Source organism: Bos taurus, chromosome 26 (assembly GCF_002263795.3).
Source record: "Bos taurus isolate L1 Dominette 01449 registration number 42190680 breed Hereford chromosome 26, ARS-UCD2.0, whole genome shotgun sequence".
Taxonomy (NCBI): domain Eukaryota; kingdom Metazoa; phylum Chordata; class Mammalia; order Artiodactyla; family Bovidae; genus Bos; species Bos taurus.
This window is the reverse complement of record NC_037353.1, coordinates 45,203,566-45,219,438: the sequence shown is the minus strand read 5'-3', so window position 1 is coordinate 45,219,438 and position 15,873 is coordinate 45,203,566. Positions and strand designations below refer to the sequence as shown.

Sequence of the window (15,873 nt, the reverse complement as noted above, 5' to 3'; positions counted from 1 at the left end):
ATGTGTATCGGTGGAGTCAAGGGTTTTTATAAATGTTGCTATTTCTACCTCTCAACTGAACAAACTTCCAAGGTGGTTTCTTCTTGTCTTCTTCTTGTCTTTCAATTTGTCTTACTTGTCTTGATCCAGGAATTGTTGAGTGGAAGGGAGAGAGATGCAGTTAATTTTCCAGATGGTTTGCAAGATAGGGTAAAACAAGGAAAAAGAAGTGCTTCACATTACCGATGCTTGAGTACTTTTCAAGGTGGTGTGAAAATAGGTTGTGCATACTTTGTAATTTCCATTAGTTCTGCGTGAATCGTGAACTAGTAAAAAAATGCAATGGAGTCACCTCAATTCGGTTGCTATTTGCAGAAAGAATACAGATAATTTACCTTGCAGAGTGAAATGAAAATGTGTTTTATAATGCAGATGCTGGAGAATTTCTCAGAGCTCAACATTTGAAGATGGCTCAGATTTCCCTCCACATGCTAGTTAAACTGTCTGAGATGTGTAGATATGAATGACGCAAAATCTTCCCTTTGGTGGCGTGACGAGTTTTAGTGTGCCTGTGTGTGCAGGTCTGAGAGTTTCTGGAGGCAGCACATGTGGGCACGTGGCAGAGGCATGTGTGAAAACATACTCGTGGTTCCACCTCTTTCTCTCCTGCAAAAGACAGCAAGTCCTTAATTAAATCAAGGAATGGCACATTGCACTGAACACGCATGGAAGAGACAGACACAGCTGCCTTTCATAAGGTCTTTAACACTTTGGATGTAAAGATCTGAAAGTCAAAGTATGCAAACAGCTGCTGTGTTAAAAAATACATTGGATGGAACAATTAGGCATCAATGTGGCAGAATGCTCACTGAAAATAATTTTTGGTTAATCAATAGTTTGGGGTCCTGGTCATCTGATGTATTGGCAAATCCACGATTTGTTGTTGTTCAGTGACTCAGTTGTGTCCAACTCTTTTTGTCACAAAAGAGAGTAGACTGCCAGACTCCTCTGTCCATGAGATTCTCCAGGCAAGAACACTGGAGTGGGTTGCCATTTTCTCCTCCAGGGGATCTTCCCAACCCAGGGATCAAATCCGCATCTCCTGAATTGGCAGGCTGATTCTTTACCTCTGAGCCACCAGGAAGGCCCCACTTCTGACTTACAATTGACCTAAAAGTAATGGATACTAACATATATTCCTGACATTTTAAAACACCGTCCGTGATTTACCACTTATAAAAAAACTGGTTTCGGTGATCGTCTTGGTGCTGTTGGAACGCAGAGCTGGCACACAGTGGGTGTTCAATCTGTGCTTGTTGAGCGAGTGAACACAGCCATGTGCTCGTCATTGCCTCCACAGCCGCCTTCACAGGTTGTTTTGCGTCACTGCATTCTGAGCAGAGCTGTGCACGTGCAAAGACCCAAGGCAGGACGGGCTCAACCCTCTGGTATTCTCAGCCCCAGGGATCTGAGAGCCCTGTGTTTACAGGACTTGCTTCCAGCATGGTGGGTCTCCAAGTTCAGCCCAGTAATTCAAACCTCTGAAAAGAATAACCTCCGCAACGAACCACCCCACCCGAATCTGCTGTTCAGAAATCCTAGCTGAAGAAAAACCGTGTTTCATTTTTCCTGGCCGGGTTTTCTTTATTCACTTTTGATTTTTCTTGGACACATTTTTGAGAATTTTAAACCATCATTCAAAAGGGGGAAATTGGAAAACACCTTAACCAGCGATCATATACCTTGCTTAATAGAGCAGAAGACTAAATTACAGAGGAGAAGAGAATATATTTAGAGATGAGACTTAAGATCTAGAGGATTTTCTGCTCTGTTGGTGGAGACAAAGTAAATGCCCGTAGAACCCTGTGTTGGAAATGGCACTGGCTTTAGATTTCTTTGTCTCTGGCTCCCTCCTTCCTCATTGCTTTACTCTCAGTCTTGGGATGTGGGGGAAGCCACGTTCGGCCCTCATCGCTCCTCCCCATCTGTGCTGGGCTCCGTGGTAGGGTGTCCACTGGGGAGGGGGGCCAGCAGAGGAGCACACGACAGGGGTCATTGTCCCCCGGCCTGCCAGGCTCACCGTGGGGAGGGATCGTGGCTGACAGGCAGGCGTGTAGTCAGGCCCGCTTTCATGCAGATGGAAAAAGTGGAATGAAAAGCAATCCTAGTAAATTCACTGCACATTAATTCAAACAGGATCAGGGAAGTGCAGTGAAATGAATCCTGTTTGATACTGGCGTTGAATTTGGCCGCGACACATCTGGGTTCTCATGTGGACCTTTCTACAGACTAGCGGTGTGATGTGACTGAGTCCCTTCGCCTCTCTGAGACTCGCTTCCCCCGTCTGTAAGTGGAGCTGGTTACTCACACGTGCCTGGTCTTGGTCGGTGTTCCACTGCAGGCATCTCCCCCAGGAGCCACCAGGCCCTGGGCCCTCAGTGCTGGCCAGAGGAGAGGTCCTGTGCCCCTGACACACAGCTCTTGTGAGGACACCCTGGCCGTGATTAGGAGAAGAGAGGGATGAGGACACAATTTCCTGCCAAGAGAGCCAGGCAGAGTCTCCTGCAGATGCGTACTCTTACTTTTACATGGAGTAGCTGAGAGAATGGTCAAGACAGAGCATTAAAAAAGGAGAATGGCAGGGAGAGGAAGAAATGAAGAAAGAAAAGAAGAAAGAAATGGAGAAAGAAGGAGGGAAGGAAGAGAGAATGAAAAACAAAGAGAAAGAGAGAAAGGAAGGGAGGAAGGGAGGAAGGAAGGGAAGCAGAAATCACCTCACTGAGAAGTGAGGCTGCACGTGCATGTCTGGGCGATGGAGGAAGGTTAGCCCTCAGGAGCTGCCGCCACAGGCTGGGGGAGACCAGTTGGCCCTGGGAAAGGCTCATGAGCCCTGGGGATGTCCTATGACCTGGTGCCCCCTCCACTAGGTACAAGGCCCTGTTTCCTCATTTGTAGACACCAACAGTTCATAAAACATGTGAAAAGTGCTCAGCGCAGCACCTGGCACTGAATAATGACTCATGACTGCCTCTTCCTCACGGTCTTAGTTGCAGGCAGCATGGTGAGTGCGCAGTGAGTGAGCCCCAACTGGGCAGGGAAGCAGCTGTGAAAGGAGCCCGTGGGGAGACCTGGGTCCTGACCCGGTGTCATGCCATGGCTGTAGACAAGGCAGAGTCACCTCATTTCTCTGAAGACCAAGAGGCTGGGGCAGATGGTGACCATGAAGACATTCAACGCAGAAGTCGTCTGTTCGAGGATTTGGAGGGTATGGAGTGGGCCACTGTCTCAGGACCATCTGGTGCCCCACCTGTTTGGCCTGTGTTTGGGGTTCCTCACCTGGGGCCCTGGGACTCACACTCTGCAGAGCAGCAGGAGCCCTCGGGCGGCTGGAGGACCCACACTCCTGCCCCATTGTGATGGGTGGGCTCTGATGCTATGACAACAGGGACCACTCCCGGACTTCCCTTCCAGGTAGAGCCTGCGAATTAGAGGCCAGGAACAAGGAGGAGTGGCTTCCCAGGCGCACAGCTCATGAGGCCATGGAGGGATAAGAGCGCCAGTCTCAGCCCCCTTCAGTTTCCCGCACAAAATGGTCAAAGGGAGACGCTTCAACCCACCCTTAGACAAGGATGGAAGATGGGTAAGAAGCGTGATACCCTCTCTCACCTTTCTCAGGCCACAGGGGTGTGGTCAGGCACAGAACTGAGCTCAGATCCTACTGCTGCTACTTCCCATAGTATGACGTCTGACAAATCCCTTCATCCCGCGTCAGTTTTTTCACCTGTGAAATGGGAATCTCATATCCGATTCTTGGAGGATCAAATGAAATTAGTCTGTGCATAAACCACTCAGCAGACTGGTATCTTGTGAATGTTCACGAGGTAGTAATTGCTGTGTTTCTCTGCTTTTTCTGTTTTTTATAACATCTATCCTCTGACATGGGCTTCCCAGGTGGCGCTAGTGGTAAAGAACTCACCTGCTGATACAGGAGACATAAGAGACATAGGTTTGATCCCTGGGTAGGGAAGATCCCCTGCAGGAGGGCATGGCAACCCACTCCTATTCTTGCCTGGAAAATCCCATGGACAGAGGAGCCTGGCAGGCTGCAGTCCACAGGGTCACACAGAGCTGTTCACGACTTAAGTGACTTAGCAGGCATGCACGCATCTTCTGACATACTAATTTATTATATGTGTGACTTTTCTCTCCCTCCTAGAATATAAATTCCATGGACCTGGTATCTTTGTCTTTTTTTCCCACTGGCTGTATCACAGAAAACAGTGGTACTAACCTCTTTTAGGGCAGTAATACATAGAAATTTGTTTAAAGATTTGTTTAAAAGGAAAAAAATGGAAAATATTTTGGAAAATTGGGGCCTGAAGGCTTAATCTCAGTCTCTTTATCTGTTAAATGGAAGCATAATTTACCAAGGTAAGAGGCCATGGTGAGGATGAATGAGACAATTGATACAAAGGCGCTTAGCATAATGCATGGAAGCACCGTTACTATTATACACATAGTATATATGAATATATGTGATAGAAGTACGTGTGTCCACCGTGCAGAACCCATGGACACAAAGGCAAACTAAGCAAGTTGAGCATATCTGGGTTTTGGTACCCACAAGATGGGATGAGGAGAACCAATCCCCTGCAGATCTCAAAGGATATGTATTTATACTGATATTCTTTCCTGTTGTATACCCTGCTCCATTCCACAAAGGTTTAAAGTAATGAATGGAAAATATTCAAAATAAAGTATAAGGTATATAAAAATAAAACCTCAGAACCAGATTAAATATACTTTAAGAGGCTGAGACTGGGAAAATATATAACATAGAAACATAGAAAATGGAAAATATATAAAATACGTAACATAAATTCGCAGGCCATATTGCTTAACCAATAGATATTTGGAGTCAAAGAAATCTGACTCTGAGTTTCCTGGCAGCTAAAGTGAGATGGGAAATGGAGTGAACTACCTACACTAACTGGTCAGGAAGAAACAAGTGTAAGCTTCTCAGACTAAATAGCTTGGCCTCTTTTTATCATCTACAGTATCAGGATTATGTTTGACTGAATATTATTATAAAAAGCTGACTACAGAGCCTTCACCAGAAAAGGGTTTGTGTTCCTTGAGTAACAGTGATGCTGAAAACTCAGCTGCTCTGTGCACCGGTGCTGAATCGAATCTCAGAAATAGGATTTTGGGTGAAGTAAAAAAGGATAACTTTATAACCTTGCCAGGCAAAGGGGAACACAGTGGACTCCTGCCTTGAAAACGTACGTCCCAGCTTGGAGAAGATAGTGAGAAGTTTTATAGTAATGGATCAAACAGGGTGTAATCAGCTTGTGGACATTCTTCTGATGGGTTGGTGGTGAGCTAAGCGCGAGTCAGCATCATCAACCTTCGGGTCCAACCGGTCTGAGGTCGATGCCCTTGTGGGCTGCATACTGTCGTTAACCACTGACTTCTCCCTCCTGAGGGGTTTCAGTATTTGCAAACGAGCTCAAAGCTGCTGTGGTGTGCATCCCTCAGTGGGGAACCAGGACCTTGCCCCAAGGCTACAGTGTCGTTTCTCCTGACTGTTTCTCCCTGGTCTCACGTCCCCTTCCTTTCCTAATTAACAACTGCTTGAGTCTGCCCATTAGAACTCAGGGAAGTCTTGCAGGCTGAAGGAAACCTATTTCCTGACATCAAAGAAATGGGGGGACACAGAACGGCTTTGGGCCTGGAGGCCCCCAGGGCCCTGCTTGGAATCAACAACCAGGGCAGAAGGAGGCAATTCAGGGCTGGTACAGATGCCCTGGGATGTCTTCGGAGGCCCAGGTTCTTCTCAGCCTCTCCTATCACCCTCAGTGTGGTGTCAGCTCAGGCAGGTAAATGAGGAGAAAGCGAATTGCAAAAAGCCTGTCAGTTGCATCCGCCCCTTTTCCTGGAGAAAGCAATCGCTTTCCCAGGAGCCCCACCCACAGACTTAGGCTTTCATTTCAAGGGTCACTGTCCAATTTAGCTGCAAGGGAGTTGGAGGAGGGTTTTTATTTTTTTGACCAAGCCTCGATCTTAGCTCGATCTTAGCTCCCTGACCAGGGATTGAACCCACGTCCCCTGCAGTGGAAGCACTGAAAGTGTGAAGTCTTAACTACTGAGCCACCAAGGAAATCCTCGGGAGGTATTTTTTAAACCAGCCATGTTGCTACTCCAAAGTCAGTGTTCTATAATAAGGGAGAAATCGAGAAAGAGCATGGCGTCTCCTACTGGGGATCCTAGGAATGTACCAGGAACCATTTTAAGAAGGAAGACTTTATCTCCCCAAAGTCTAACCAGAGCCTACGGTGTGGGTCTCCTTTCTGCTGCCGGCACCTAAGAGAATAAAAAGAACAGTGGTGACATGAAGTTTCCCTAAGTAACTTTTAGACGAGTTGGGAAAATTAAAGAAATTGTTGATTTTGCCTCAGCAGCAGCCCATTTGGGAGACAGTAATTGCCACATTGGAGGTGACAGTCATTCCACAGTTGACCTTGCTGGTGGTGATCTGGCTGTTGCTGAGTAGAAAAGGCACTCTGCACACACGTTCCCCTTCCTGTTTAATATTTAAGTCATTGAGTGATTGAATGCAGCAAAAATTTCACTGCCAACTAGTTAAAAAGCTATATTTCATGGTTACAATATCTAACAGAAGGGTTTATTTCACAGCTATCATGTTATAGCCATTAAATATATATTTTAAAAGAGTGAAATTAAAATGTTAGAGCCACTTTTTTTTACAGTGATTTAGTCCATAGTGTTGCAGAATACAAATGAACTTAAGTCAGTTGTCATTCAGCTGGTGAGAAGAACCCTTCTAGATGTAGAAAAACTCCCTACCCATGGCCTGATTCTCCATAACTTGGAAAAGCAGATTGGAGGTAGAGAAAAGGGAAAGGCTCTGAGTTTGGAGGCCCTTTGTATTATTTATACTTACTTGAAAATTGCTTTAAAAACATAAAAAAATGTGTATATAATACAGAGTGAATTAGAAATGGATAGGTTGACTTTGAAAATTTTCTATGGTATATTGTTAAGTGATGAATTTAAGCAAACTCCAGGAGATAGTGAAGGAAGGGAAATCTGGTGTGCTGCAATCCATGGGGTCGCAAAGATCTGGACACGACTGAGCGACTGAACTACAAGAACAACAATGTTAAGCAAGAAAAGCAAGTTATGCTGTAGAGCACAGGGTGCTCAGCTTGGTGCTCTGTGATGACCTAGAGGGGTGGGATGGGCAAGTGGGAGGGAGGCTTAAAAGGGAGGGGATATATGTATGCTTATGGCAACCCACTCCAGTACTCTTGCCTGGAAAATCCCATGGATGGAGGAGCCTGGTGGGCTGCAGTCCACGGGGTCGCTAAGAGCTGGACACGACTGAGCGACTTCACTTTCACTTTTCACTTTCCTGCATTGGAGAAGGAAATCCCAGGGACAGGGGAGCCTGGTGGGCTGCCGTCTATGGGGTCGCACAGAGTCGGACACGACTGAAGTGATTAGCGGCGGCAGCAGCATAGCTGATTCACTTTGTTGTACAGCAGAAACTAACAGAATATTGTAAAACAATTATACTCCAATAAAAATGGGAAAAAAGGAAAGTGAGGTACAAAATAGTATGAGTTACATGGTCCAATTTTTGTATAGCTAGGTAAGTCCCCTTTGTAGGTACAGGTGTTTGTGAAGGAATATATGAGAGCTATTGTGATTGTTTTAAATCTAGGATGACAAGAAGAGGAAGGAGAGGGTAACCAAAAGTTACTGGGTTTGTTTTTGTTTTTTTAACCACTGGCTGCCAGGGAATTCCCAAAAGTTAACTGTTAAATTTTTTAAGGTACTTGTAATTTTTTGAAATCACATTTATAATACAATCCTATGTGCATGCTAAATTGCTTCAGTCGCGTCTGACTCTTTGTGGCCCCATGGACTATAGCCCACCAGGCTCCTCCGTCCATGGGATTCTCCAGGCAAGAATACTGGAGTGGGTTGGCATGGCGTCCTCCAGGGGATCGTCCCAACCCCGGGATGGAACCCACGTCTCCTACATCTCCTGCATTGGCAGCCGGGGCCTTTACCACTAGCACCACCTAGGAAGCCCTATACAATCTGCGTGAGATTCCGTCCTTGTGTTTTTCTTTATTGTCTGAACTTTTAAAGCCATGAGCAAGTATTATAACTCTAATCAAAACCAAAGACGATTATTTTTGTTGTGGAAAATGAGACAGTGTAATAGATGCACTCAATTAAGAAATGTTTAAACGATGGCAAGGAAGCCTTCCTTTTCCCTGGTGCCCTCCTCCAAAGGGACCCTGTCATTCATCCACAGCAGGGCCGGTCCATATGACGGTGGCTGGTTCATGTGGTCACTTCCTTGCCCTTGATCTCTGTCCCTGCTCTGCTCACCCCATGGGCAGCCACTCACACGTGTTTAATAGGAACTCTGTTACTGAGATGTATTCTTGGAAATTATGTAGTGTTGTTTTGTGTGCATGGATTATTTATTTCCGTAAATGGTGTTGGGTTACAGAGCTCATTCTGTTTCTTCTTCTCCATATTGCTATGTGTCGTATAAACCATTGCTTCTCATTTTCTCTGCCAAAAGTGCCCCACTGAGTGTACCATACAGATGACATAATCTCTCCACCTTTTAACATAAATAGTAGCATACTAAATGCGCTCTTGTGCAGAGATTAAACAAAAGCCATAGTTATATGTACAGTTATATCATGACTTGAAAAGGAATGGGAGAAAACAACAGTGTTAACCAATGTCATTGTAATCCCAAAGACAGGGAGGGACTGGCCTTTGGTGTGACAGTGGGCTTGGCGATAAGGGAGGGGACAGCTGTGAGCAAGAATAGAACCTGTCAACAGCTAGTGAACACTCTCTGGGTTCGTGCATTTTTCTCTTTTAATTACATCTACTCAATCAGGTGGAGCTTCCCCAGGAGCTCAATGGTGAGCAATCTATCTGCAATGCAGGAGCCACAGGAGACGCAGGTTCAGCCCCTGGGTTGGGAGGATCCCCTGGAGGAGGGCATGACAAGCCACTCCAGTATTCTTGCCTGGAGAATCCCGTGGATGGGGAGCCTGGTGGGCTGCAGTCCATGGAGTCAGGAAGAGTTGGACATGACTGAAGCAACTTAGCATGTGTGCACTCTATCAAGTAGGTTATTATTATTCCCATTTTACAGATAAAGAAACTGGGATCTGGAAAAATTAAGTCTCTTGCAGAAGGCTGACCTTCTAGGAGAGAGAGCTGGGATTGGACCCAGGGACGTTGAATCTATTGTCTGTGACCCACCCCCACATTATGTTACCTCCCTTTGCAAGAATTTTCGCTGAGTTGGGGTCTTGCCTTCTGTTTGTATCTTAGTTTCCATTCATATTTCTCTCCTAGAGATCGCCACTTCAAAGGCCACTTTGTAGGAGTGGCTTTTAAGAGGTGCTGTTTATGTAAAATTGGGGTGAGCTACAGTGGCCATCAAGCAGGGCCCACATCCCTCTTTGGGAATGGACTCCTGGCCTAGCTGCTGAGAGTGTGGCTTGGTGGGGGGAGGGGTCCAACCCTAGATACTCCCTGGCTGAAAAGAGCTGCTTCCTCAAGGTCAGTTGCTTCCTGGGTCCTCCGCCTTCCTCTCCTACCCAGTGACTGATGGACAAGAGCACACAAGGGTCCGGTCCCCTCACTCCATCAGGCCGACTCTGAGAAGCCACTCCGTGTCTAGAGCTCCCTATGGGGTTGGTCTAGACCTCCTTTGGGACCTCCTCCCTCAACCCAGTCCTGTTTCCTTCCCTCCTGTTCACAGAGAGATACAAAAGCCCACTCCCAGCTCACCCCTGGCATCCAAATAATCTTCCCACCCTCTACCATCCTACATTTTCTGTAGAGACTCAACGCGACCCTTCTCACATTCCTATGCCCTAAGGTGCACCCCCTACCTGCAGGAGGTTGGCTCACCCCTGGGAACATGGGCTGAATGCTTGGCCCCAAGTATGGGGCACTCCCTGACCACCAGGAAGGTCTCAAATAACACACTCTGTCTCCTTGGAGCTCATTGGCTCCCTCTCATGGGACCGCACCCCCCACTTACCAGGCCACGAAACCATTTCCAGGCTCCAAGCAGCAGGGTGGCCCCTGTAACTTGAAACGGCCGGCAGTGGTGGCCTTGGGCCATGACAATATTTTTTGTCCTGGAAAGGATACTTGAAAATTACGAAAATTATGCCATTTCCATCGCACGCCAGAAGCACCCAAATTGCATTTTAATCCTTTTACAGAGGAAGCCCTGATACTTGGCTTTGAGATTCAGATGTGTCTGGTTTTAATCAAGGCATGTGCTGTTTTTCCAGTTCCCTCACATTGGACTAACACAAAAGACGCCAGAATCCATCACAAGTACGATGTTGAAAGAGTCCCACAGTCCACGTTTATCTCGGCAAGTGGAGGAGAAGCTTCCGCCGATCTACAAAGTGCGGGAGAAGGTGAGTCCAGGGCGCTGGCCACGTGCCCCCGTGGCTCTCCAAGTGGGTGGTACTGCTTGGAGGGAACTGCTCACTAGCTCTCCCTGGATCCCAACATTCTGGCAGGATCCTCACTTCATAGTTGGTCACCATGGCTCCTCAAATACTCTCTAGAAGGAACTACCTCCTGGTCCAGACGATAAAGTTACTCTTCTATGAACAGAGCTCTTAACATCCATGTCTACCTCCCTGGCCAGTTCACGAGCAGCTTAAGGGGCTGCAAATGGCTGGTGGTAGAAGCAGGGTTGACTTCACACTTAGCAGCCCTGGACCAGAGAGCTCTGGTCTACTAGGATCCTTATTGGCCAGATGAAGAAGATGGCTTCAGAATTCCTTTCCAGTCTTCAATTCCATGCCTACTCACTTTCCTTTCCTTGCCTCTCAATAAGATATTTTAAAGAGAACTTGTTATAATTTTAAGAAAGCTGGCAATGAAGTGGAGTTTCAAAGCCTTGAGCTGATGTGCACACCTAAGCCCTCACCCCTGTGCTGTTTGCTCCATCATTGTGGATGGGTTTAGTTCTCACTTAGAGGTCAACTTGCCTCCTCCGTCTTCCTTCCAGGCCACTGTAGGCAGGTTCTGGAAGCCTGCTGTGGTTCTGATGTGTGCCTTTTTATCTCTCCCCTTGCTGTTTTCCAGCAAGCAGTAAATAACAACTTCCCCTTCTCTGCTCACGACAATCGTCACAGCTTTCAGGACTCTGGGTTCTACCTTGACTCTGTGAGTATTTCTCTCCACATTGCCAAAAAAATGAACAGCGACATCAGGGCTCTTGATTTTCTTGATTTTCTGGCCTCAAAATTGGAATAAAATTAAAGCCTCATAACAGGTTACCAGAGGGAATAAAAAGCGTAAATTCTCAAATTCCCATGTGGCTTTCAAAATCCACACCAGCCTCCCTTCTGCCTAGGTTTTTTTGTGTGTGTGTGAACTTCATGCTTATCAAAGTGCTTTCCCATAAACCATCTAATTTGTGAGCTTTTTTTGTGAAGATCTGTCATGAGAAGGAGGGATTGCCTATGTGTGTCTCTGGACAGCAGAGCCAGGACCCATAAGGAGGCTCAAAGGAATGGATGCGGAATTTTCATGATATAAAGAAGGAGTCCCTACTAACTGCAGTTATCTTGTTCCTGGAGATGGTGTTTCCCCCTCACTGAAAAAAACCAAGTCTGATAGCGCTGGTTGGTGGTGGTTAACACAGCACTGTGCAATGGAAATAGATATGCGAGCTGCATATGTAATTTGTAAATTTTCTAATGGTCACATTAGTAAGATTTGAGGAGGAAGCCTGTGGGTAGAGACCCAGGTGCTGCTTCCTTCACTGGAAATCCTCTGGGATGGGAGAGAATCCCCGGATCTCTCGGAATAAGAGCCCTCCCACTGAGTGCTGGGGATGCAGCCTGAGGTGGATACAGCCGCATGGGTGTAGAGGACCTACTCGGGCTTCCTGGCTGTCCAGGCTGGGGTCTCTTTGGTTCAGTCCTCCGTGTCTCTAGAAGCCCAGCCCCTTGGGTGGGAGTTGAAGACTGTGAAGATCAGGAGGTTTTGTCAATTTACAGCCTCCCACAAGTTGATAGAGGATGCCTCCTGTAGGAGTGGTCATTTAAACACAAGATGTCGTGGAGGTGGCTTTATTAAAGACTTCCAAACTGTGCGGCCTTGAATATCTTCCTCCTAATCTGCTTGTGATCCTTCTCCAGGGCTTGGGACGTAAGAAGATCTCCCCAGAAAAAAGGCAACACGTTTCAAGAAATTTCAATCTTTGGGCATGTGACTATGTTCCATCTTGTCTCGATGGCTTTTCAAATAACCAAATATCATATGTTTATAAGGAAGCTGTGGTGGTCCCAATTTTCAGACGCTTTCCAAGACATCATCATGAGATATGGAACACTTTTAAATTTATGCCCCAGCAAAGCTATACAGAGTTTTGGAAAAAGAATCCAAAAGTAAGGTTCCTGATTAACAAAAAGACCAATTCTCCACTAACCCTTCCAGAAGATCCCTGATGTTTTGCAATACTGGTATTTCATTGGACATTCTACAAGTATGTGTTTTCTGATGCAACACTGATGTTCGATATCAGATTTGTTTAGAATTATTTAGAGAATGTAGACTGCATGTGCCATAATGCTGAGATGATGTTTTCTTGCAGTGATAACATAAAGATTAAAGTCCTTATATAGAGAAACCAGAATGGCAACTGATAACCTTACCACTCCCCCACCTTGAAAATATTCTAATGGTTTTAATAAGGTTGAAAAATATTCAGGCCCTTATAAAATAAAGATATGTGATGATATACACATTTTAAATGAATATATTTGAAAGGAAAATGTGCTTAAATTAAAAATTGCCACATTAACTTCAGGGAGAGTTTTAAAACTACATGATTAATATAGGCTTACATTTTCATCTTGAAATTTCAAGGAAAATAGAGGAAGCTGGAGTCCCTCTGATTTTACTGCATCTCTAATCCTTGTGCCCAGAGAAAAAGCTCACCGTTTGTTTTTGTTCTGTACATTTACAATCACATGTACGTGCACAGCTATGTACAGATTTTGAACATAAACTGTTTCATAGAACTCGCATTCTTCAAGTACATAAGTGAGCTTGAAGTTCTGGCAACGTCAATAGGAATAGGTTGGTTTGCTTTTTAAACTACTGCACTGTATTCCCTAAGTTGGATGTGCCATGTTTATAAAAAAAACTGTCTTCCTAATGAGCACTTGAATTGTTTCTAGTTTGGGGCTGGAAAGACTTGGTGCTACATGACATGCTTGACCAGGCTCTTTGGGTGGGTGTTTACATGTACTCTGGAGTCAGCTCTGAAAGTTAGCTTTGTTACTGCTGGATTGGACCATATGCATGCTTTTTATTTGTTTGTTTTGTAACATTTGGCTGCACTGTGCAGCATTTGGGATCTTAGCTCCCTGACCAGGAATTGAACTTGCAACCCTTCCATTGGAAGGATGGGGTCTTAACCTCTGGACCACCGGGGAATTACTTGCACAAGGTTTTAATCTGCCAAATCACCTTTAAAAAAACACTGGACCAATTAAACTTCCACCAACAGTATCTGTGAGTTTTTGTTTCTCTCCCCCCCAAAATTATCTTTTAGATATTGAAAGATATCGAAGGACAAAAACTATCTTCATATCTTATTTTGCATTCCTCTATTAGTGAAGCGGACCATCTTTACCCACTCAGGGGTCATTTCTATCGCCCTTTGAATGGAACACTGTCACCCTCATTCTGTATCAAAATTAACTTGTTTCTATTTAAATATCTTTTCTAGGTGAATTTTAGAAAAAGGTTTCAAGTCCACTGGCAATTTGATAGGGATTTCCCTGAATTGAGATATTAATTTATAGAAGAATTGACATCTTTATACCATGGTATATCTCCCCATTTGTTCAAATATTATTTTATATTCTTTAATAAAGTTGTATAATTTTTGTCACAAAAGTACGACATGTTTCTTTTCTATGTTTATTCCTGTGTACTGTGAAATGTGGCTATTTTGAATGTATATGTGTGTGTGTGTTTAAGTTATACTTTTTGGTTAGTTTTATCTGATGCATAAAAAAGGCTATTGATTTCTATATGTGAATCTCGTATTTACCTGGATAAACTTCTTAGAATAAATTTAAAAATATTCTAATACTAGTTTGCATTCCCACCAACAGTGTAAGAGGGTTCCCTTTTCTCCACACCCTCTCCAGCATTTATTATTTGTAGTACAGCCACTATGGAGAACAGTGTGGAGATTCCTTAAAAAACTGGAAATAGAACTGCCTTATGATCCAGCAATCCCACTGCTGGGCATACACACTGAGGAAACCAGAAGGGAAAGAGACACGTGTACCCCAATGTTCATCGCAGCACTGTTTATAATACCCAGGACATGGAAGCAACCTAGATGTCCATCAGCAGATGAATGGATAAGAAAGCTATGGTACATATACACAATGGAGTATTACTCAGCCATTAAAAAGAATACATTTGAATCAGTTCTAATGAGGTGGATGAAACTGGAGCCTATTATACAGAGTGAAGTAAGCCAGAAGGAAAAACATAAATACAGTATACTAACGCATATATATGGAATTTGGTAACAATAACCCGGTGTACAAGACAGCAAAAGAGACACTGATGTATAGAACAGTCTTATGAACTCTGTGGGAGAGGGAGAGGGTGGGAAGATTTGGGAGAATGACATTGAAACATGTAAAATATCATGTAAGAAACTAGTTGCCAGTCCAGGTTCGATGCACGATACTGGATGCTTGGGGCTAGTGCACTGGGACGACCCAGAGGGATGGTATGGGGAGGGAGGAGGGAGGAGGGTTCAGGATGGGGAACACATGTATACCTGTGGCGGATTCATTTTGATATTTGGCAAAACTAATAAAATTATGTAAAGTTTAAAAATAAAATAAAATTAAAAAAAAAAGTGCAAAAGCAAGAAAAAAATAATAAATAAATAAAAATATTCTAATAAAATAAAAATAAAATTTTATTAATTTTTCAGTTGATTCTTTTGGATTTTCTATGTGGATAATTATATCATTTGTGAATGTGATAATTTATATAATTTCTAGAATTTATAGGGCCCCTCCATCTTTTTGCATCAGGTACAATTTGAATATTTGCACAGATATTGCATATGCTTTCTTATGTCTGAATTTATTGGGGCTGATTCTAACGGGTCACTCTGACATCTGACTATCGTTGTGGGTTTGAGATAGGCAACTTTTACCTAGGTAAGAATATTCTTTTGTATTCTTACTTTCCTGGGTTTTTCCCCCTAAGATAGAGATCTTTAAGTATATGTACATGGGAAAAGTTTCAAATTAAATAAAAATAAATGGTAAAAAGCATTTTCTTTCACACTCCTGACTCCCAGTCTCCATTTTCTCTCCCAGCGCCAGCTCTGTGGCCTTTTTAAAAAGTTATTTCTTTTTAAAAGTTGAAGTATAGTTTATTACAGTGTCGTGTTCGTTTCTGGTGTGCAACAAAGTGATTCAGGCATATATATATATAATGTATGTGTATTCTTTTTCATATTCTTTCCATTATAGTTTATTATTATACAAGATATCGAATATAGTTCCCTGTGCTGTACAGTAGGACCTTGTTCTTTGTCTTTTTATATAAAATCCCATGGACGGGGGAGCCTGGTGAGCTGCGTCCATGGGGTCGCGAAGAGCCGGACACGACTGAGCGCCTTCACTTTAACTTTTCACTTTCATGCATTGGAGAAGGAAATGGCAACCCACTCCAGTGTTCTTGCCTGGAGAATCCCAGGGATGGGGGAGCCTGGTGGGCTGCCGTCTATGGGGT

The 15,873-nt window shown here is 44.3% G+C and overlaps 1 protein-coding gene across 2 annotated transcripts; it reads left to right on the top strand.

Annotated features, from left to right (window-relative positions):
• The first annotated feature begins 3,461 nt into the window (after positions 1-3,461).
• On the top strand, positions 3,462-12,846 carry TEX36 (testis expressed 36). 2 transcript variants are annotated; one of them, XM_005225858.5, is made up of 4 exons: positions 3,536-3,619; positions 10,356-10,487; positions 11,167-11,247; positions 12,228-12,846. In XM_005225858.5, exons 1-4 carry the CDS (start codon positions 3,569-3,571, stop codon positions 12,534-12,536), a joined length of 573 nt encoding a protein of 190 aa, XP_005225915.1. In that variant the 5' UTR covers positions 3,536-3,568; the 3' UTR covers positions 12,537-12,846.
• Positions 12,847-15,873: the final 3,027 nt, after the last annotated feature.

What these genes read in the sequence shown, in the direction of transcription:
- TEX36 (XM_005225858.5), top strand. Translation starts at nt 3,569, where the DNA reads ATGGTCAAAGGGAGACGCTTCAACCCACCCTTAGACAAGGATGGAAGA. An exon ending in TAGACAAGGATGGAAGATGG is followed by an intron (nt 3,620 to 10,355) that starts GTAAGAAGCGTG and finishes CTGTTTTTCCAG; the next exon opens with TTCCCTCACATTGGACTAAC. An exon ending in TCTACAAAGTGCGGGAGAAG is followed by an intron (nt 10,488 to 11,166) that starts GTGAGTCCAGGG and finishes GCTGTTTTCCAG; the next exon opens with CAAGCAGTAAATAACAACTT.